Source organism: Sardina pilchardus, chromosome 23 (genome assembly GCF_963854185.1).
Source record: "Sardina pilchardus chromosome 23, fSarPil1.1, whole genome shotgun sequence".
NCBI classification, from domain to species: domain Eukaryota; kingdom Metazoa; phylum Chordata; class Actinopteri; order Clupeiformes; family Clupeidae; genus Sardina; species Sardina pilchardus.
This window is the reverse complement of record NC_085016.1, coordinates 22,565,330-22,571,769: the sequence shown is the minus strand read 5'-3', so window position 1 is coordinate 22,571,769 and position 6,440 is coordinate 22,565,330. Positions and strand designations below refer to the sequence as shown.

Here is a 6,440-nt window from a genome sequence, read left to right as displayed (position 1 = left end):
CTGGGTTAGCCAGTAGCATGGCCTCATAGCACACCTAGGGCTGACCCCTCAGGACTGGACTTATACTTACTTATGTTACTTAAACCATATATATAGGAAACTGACCCTAGTGATAATCCATTGTATGTGGAGGTGTGTCACTGTGGATCAGCTGTTTTAAGAGTGTGTGTGTGTGTGTGTGTGTGTGCTCCTTCTTAGATGACACCCCCATCATAGCGGTGACGGTGGCCCTCTCGTCCCTCCTGGTCATCATCTTCATCATCATCGTCCTCTACATGCTCAGGTAAGATTCCCTGTGGGTCTGTCCACTAACACACACACACACACACACACACACATCTGTTTGAAGGCACACACACTCACATAGGTTAGATTCCCTACATGCCTGTTGCCTACATCCCAGTCAGCTAACACACACAATCTGTTTTTAAGGTACACATACTTACTTACTCGCAACAGCTTTGTCTCTTGCAAACACACACACACACACACAGATATACCATGGATTTACATGTGGACATATATAAAACATGCGTGCATGCATGCACACACACACATGCACGCACACACAAAATAAGTGTCGGACATACCTAACATGTACAAACTGGTTAAGACACAAATTTAAATACACAGCACAAACACAGCTTTCACTCGATTACGCACACTTGTACCATGCAACTCAGGTACAGATACACACACACACACACACACAGACACACACACACACACACACACACACACACACACACACTGGCCCCATGCAGACCTCTTCATATTCAGACACACATGAGCCATGGGGTACGAGCTGTGGGGTTGTCATGGCAACACTTTGGCCTCACACCGGGCGAACCTTTCTTCTCGCTCTCTGCTCTCAGGTTTAAGAAGTACAAGCAGGCAGGGAGCCACTCCAACTCCTTCAGACTGACCAATGGCAGAGCAGACGACACAGGTACAGCCACAAACCGTGTGTGTGTGTGTGTGTGTGTGTGTGTGTGTGTGTGTGTGTGTGTGTGTGTGTGTGTGTGTGTGTGTGTGTGTGTGTGTGTGTGTGTGTGTGTGTGTGTGTGTGTGTGTGTGTGTGTGTGTGTGTGTGTGTGTGTGTGTGTGTGTGTGTGTGTGTGTGTGTGTGTGTGTGTGTGTGTGTGTGTGTGTGTGTGTGTGTGTGTGTTTGTGGAGATATTAAGATGTACTGAATGTATGTGTACATACATACATATGTTCATATTGTACATGCTAATTTGTGTACACGGAAGAAAGGAATCTTGTGTTTGGAAGTGTATTTGCAGTTGTTTGTGTGTGTATGTGTGTGTGTTGGAAGTGTGTTTGCAGTTTTGTGTGTTTGTGTATGTCTGCTGTGTTCTTTGTGTGCGTGTGTGTGTGTGTGTGTGTGTGTGTGTGAAAGAGAGAGAGAGTTATCCCATCAGTCACGGACAACGACTGCTGTTCCTAAGACACAACGGAAGACTCTGGAAAGCCTGAGAGCAGGACACTAGTGCTGGTCAGATGGGCTCTATCGCCCCCCACTGGCCTCCAGCGGTAGTAGCAGAATAGAGCACAGAAGACAGTGCTGTATGGGTGAATTAGTATGGGTGAAGTACATAGATCTAGGTTCTAGGAGAAAGCTATACTATATAAGATAAGCTTAAGAGACCAATTATTTTAGAGAAGACATTATAGTGGGTATTTGGTAGAAATAGGCTGTGTGTTGTCCATCTGCATGGTCAGTGTATCATTGTGTTTCACGCTTTTGTTTCTAGGAAATGTCTTTATGGTGTTGTTTTAATTGTTTAATGCGTAGGAAGCTTCATCAGTAGATCTGTGCTTAAAGTCTCTCTCTCTCTTTCTCTGTCTCTCTCTGTCTTTCGTTTCTCCCGGCGTCCCCCCCTCCCTTTTCCATCCTTTGTTCCTTCCCTCTTTTCCTCTCCTCCCTCTCCACCCTTCCTGCTGTCGGTGGCAGAGCTGCAGAGTGTGCCGCTATTGGCCCGCTCGCCTAGCACAAACAGGAAGTACCCGCCCCTTCCTGTGGACAAGCTGGAGGAGGAAATGAACCGTCGCATGGCAGACGACAATAAGCTCTTCCGGGAGGAGTTTAATGTACGCCTCACCCCCTGTGCCCCCATTCTGTCTGCAGGCTTTCAAATGCTTACACACACACACACATATATTGTACACATTGATACTCAAACACAACACATGATCACATACACTCACACACTGATACTCAAACACAACACATGACCACGCACACAAATAATGTAAATATAGCCTGTGGAATAGCATAAGAATATATCTATAGTTATGATATGTGTATATGTCTAATCTGTGTGTGTGTGTGTGTGTGTGTGTGTGTGTGTGTGTGTGTGTCCAGGCATTGCCAGTGTGTCCTATCCAGGCCTCCTGTGATGCTGCCTCCAAAGAGGAGAACAAGGAGAAGAACCGTTACGTCAACATTCTGCCCTGTGAGTCCTCCACACATACACACACACACACACACACACACACACACACACACACACACACACACACACACACACACACTAATAAACACACACTCAAGCAAAGACTCTTAGTAAATGCTTTGTGATTCTGTCCAGTGTATTTCAAGTAGGAGTTGTACTATCCAGTAGAAAGATTTGAAACACAGTCTGATTTTCTCTTTCTTTTTCATTCTCTTCCCTCTCTTTCCTCTCTTTCCTCTCTTCCTTCTTTTTCCCCTCTTCCCTCTCTCTTCCTTTTCTTACCTCTCTCTTCTCTTTCCTCTCTCTTCCCTCTCTCTCCTCTCTTCCTTCTCTCCTCTCTCTTCCCTGGTTCTCCTGTCCTCCGCTCAGATGACCATTGCAGGGTGCACCTGAGTTTACTGGAGGGGGTCCCAGACTCCGACTTCATCAACGCCTCCTACATAAACGTGAGTGATCAGTGAGCATCACATCACCCTGCATACACATCACATTTAAGAGCACATGACCTACCGCATACACGCCATGCTATTTACCTCCCTATTTAAAACAGTAGAACTGTACATTATATATTTATATCCCATATGAAACAGTTTAACCGTACACTTTGTATATATATATCCCATTTAAAACAGTTTAACTGTACATTATACACTACTCACAAAAAGTCAGGGATATTTGGCTTTCTGGTAGAATTTATTGGCCTTTGTTTCAATACGTTCATCTCAATAAGTTGTTTGAGATGAGGAACTCACCATTGCATGCTTCTACTTAAATGCCCTACTTTCCTGATATATAATACCACTGTAGCTTGAACTTTTTACAATTTCCATAACTTTCACCTGAAAGCTGGATATCCCTTAACCATATAACTTTTTGTGAGTAGTGTATATATCTCATATGAAACAGTTTGACATTACAATACATTACATCCGCATATCTTGTTTCAAACTATTTAAACTATTAAACTACATGTGCACTTCATATAAGACTATTTAATATTGCGTTGCAGATACATACCAGTGAAGACTATTTAACAGTACGTTACATATACACCCCATTTAAGACTATCTTCATCATCAGTGTCATTGCGTCCCATGCGTGGGGTGGATCAGAGCGTGGTGTTAATAGTCTCTCTCCTCCTGATCCTCCTCCTGTGCTCCTCCTCTAGGGCTATCAAGAGAAGAACAAGTTCATCGCTGCCCAGGGTGAGGCAAACCTCCTGCATAACACACTCACACACACACACACACACTCTCACACACACATGCACGCACGCACACACGCACACATACACACACATACACACACACCACCCACACAGCACGCACGCATACACACACACACTCACACACTCACACACTCACACACTCACACACACTCACACTCACACTCACACTCACACTCACACTCACACTCACACTCACACTCACACTCACACTCACATTCACACTCACACTCACACTCACACTCACACTCACACACTCAAGAGGAGACATACTCTACAAGCTCTTGTGAAACTGTGTGTGTGTATGCTTGCTTCTGCAGGGCCAAAGGAGGAGACGGTGAATGACTTCTGGAGGATGATCTGGGAGCAAAACACAGCCACCATTGTCATGGTGACCAACCTAAAGGAGCGGAAGGAGGTGAGGAAAGGGGAGGAGAGATGGAGAGGGGGATGGAGGGGAGAGGGAGAGATGGAGGAGAGGAGAGAGGGATGGAGGAGGGGAGAGAGGACTGGAGGGGAGAGGGAGAGATGGAAAGGGTTTATGGATTAGATTGATGGATTCAGGGCAAAGCAGAACTAGTGATAATTGCACATTCACACTATATCCAAACACCTGTCATTAACATGTAGAAATTTGAATATTAGGAGGTAGTGTTTTAATACTCTGTGTGTGTGTGTGTGTGTGTGTTCATTCAGTGTAAGTGTGCCCAGTACTGGCCGGATCAGGGCTGCTGGACGTACGGGAACATCCGTGTGTCGGTGGAGGACGTGATGGTGCTGGTGGACTACACCATCCGCAAGTTCTGCATCCAGCAGGTAGTGACCTGCACTGGACCACACCAGCGACCTTTCACCTCTGACCTTTAACCTTAAGCACACATAGTCCATTTTAAAGCTGCAGTTGGCAAGATGTTTTTGATCATATTCACTGACAGTATGCTCCAACAGAACAATATAAATCAGCCAGTTATAGAAAAGCGCTAGCCTGGTCATACCAAACCCTCATACTAATATCGTACAGAGGGTCTGGACCTACTCTATTCAGAATCGATTTCAGGCAGGAGGCGTGAACTCTGTTGAAGTTTGATACGATTGGGCCTGATTTGACCCAATTGCAAACGTTTGGTCGTGACTACAATGCGCACATGCTCGACGTCTTCGTTAACACTCGCCTCCCCCCAACCCCCCCTTTCGCTGATTGTTCAGGATGGAATGCATCCTGAGAAATCGAGTCCAATAGGATCAGACCCAGACGTAATACTGTAGGGAAATGAAAATTGAGCGGAGGCTTACGGAGGGCTATGCCAGGCTAGAAAAGCACACTTCTACCTCCACCTAGAGCCTGGTATTTGTTTTGCAAAAATCCACCCCTCCAGGCTCTTCTGGTCCAATAAACGCATGGCTGTATGATCATTGGCAGATCTGACTGTCAGTCACATTTCGTGCACAGTCACTAAGCACAAACTCGATGGAAGGGTGCTCTGTCGTAGTGGAGCATAGAGCAGTAGAGGGGCATTAGAGTTGCATTACCTTCAAAATGTTGGCTAAGTCCCTTCAATCTGTTAAAGGCACTTATTTATTCACTTCGTGGCCATCTGTTGCCTGTAACCGCACTATGTACGTTTACCAGATTGGGTAGCAGATCTTTAATTGGATGGAATGAGACATAAAAAACTACAGATTTGACTTTTTTCGATGTCTCAATACATCATACTTTTATCAAATCATGCAGCTTGTCTGTGGACATCGTTATTTTCTGGATAAACAAATAATCTGCGTGCGACAGAGGAAAAGTGCTTTAGTGTTGCTTTAAACACATTTGATATGAGCAAGCCTTAGAAGAACTCATTACAATGTGTGTTAGTGTGTGTGTGCGTGCATGCATGCGTGCGTATAAATCTGTGTGTGTGTGCGTGTGTGTGTGTGGGCATGCTCACAGGTGGGCGACGTCTCTGGGAAGAAGCCCCAGCGACTGGTCACTCAGTTCCACTTCACCAGCTGGCCGGACTTCGGGGTGCCCTTCACCCCCATCGGCATGCTCAAGTTCCTCAAGAAGGTCAAGAACTGCAACCCCCAGTATGCTGGACCCATCGTGGTGCACTGCAGGTACTGCGTGTGTGTGTGTGTGTGTGTGTGTGTGTGTGTGCGGCGTGCGCATTGCACTTATTTGAATGGAGGTTTATTTTTCCATGTTTATGTTGAGTGGACAAGTGTACAAGGCTGCAAGCATATGTTTGTGTTTGTTTAAGTACCTCTATCTGTCACATGAGTGTGTGTGTGTGTGTGTGTGCGTGTGTGCGTGTATATAATTTCATTTCCTATATGTGTGTAGTTTGTGTCTGTGCATATAACTTTCCAATTTCCTATCTCTGTGCGCGTGTGTGTATGTATGTGTATATATGAGTATATAATGTCTTAATTCACTATTTGTGTGTGTGTGTGTGTGCGCGCGCCAGTGCGGGTGTTGGGCGAACGGGCACGTTCATCGTGATCGACGCCATGTTGGACATGATGGGCTCGGAGCGGAAGGTGGACGTGTTCGGCTTTGTGACGCGGATCCGAGCGCAGCGCTGTCAGATGGTCCAAACGGACGTAAGTCACCGCCAGAGATGTTCTAGTTACCAAGATGAGTCATATAGGGATGTGTCTAGTTACCAAGATGAGTCATATAGGGATGTGTCTAGTTACCAAGATGAGTAATATAGGGATGTGTCTAGTTACCAAGATGAGTAATATAGGGATGTGTCTAGTTACCA

At 45.6% G+C, this 6,440-nt stretch overlaps 1 protein-coding gene across 5 annotated transcripts in view; it reads left to right on the top strand.

Annotated features, from left to right (window-relative positions):
* The first annotated feature begins 202 nt into the window (after positions 1–202).
* Positions 203–6,440, top strand: part of ptpra (protein tyrosine phosphatase receptor type A) — a 14,853-nt gene continuing 8,615 nt past the window's right edge. For 2 of the 5 annotated variants that reach the window (XM_062527503.1, XM_062527502.1), the window contains exons 1-11: positions 203–283; positions 876–949; positions 1,958–2,094; positions 2,369–2,459; positions 2,829–2,905; positions 3,469–3,495; positions 3,628–3,664; positions 4,005–4,102; positions 4,381–4,501; positions 5,613–5,790; positions 6,141–6,276. In XM_062527503.1, the coding sequence (XP_062383487.1) occupies positions 276–283; positions 876–949; positions 1,958–2,094; positions 2,369–2,459; positions 2,829–2,905; positions 3,469–3,495; positions 3,628–3,664; positions 4,005–4,102; positions 4,381–4,501; positions 5,613–5,790; positions 6,141–6,276 (984 nt within the window). In that variant the 5' untranslated portion in view covers positions 203–275. The remainder of the gene's footprint in view (positions 284–875; positions 950–1,957; positions 2,095–2,368; positions 2,460–2,828; positions 2,906–3,468; positions 3,496–3,627; positions 3,665–4,004; positions 4,103–4,380; positions 4,502–5,612; positions 5,791–6,140; positions 6,277–6,440) is intronic. The other 3 variants (XM_062527504.1, XM_062527506.1, XM_062527505.1) reach the window with 3 other exon arrangements.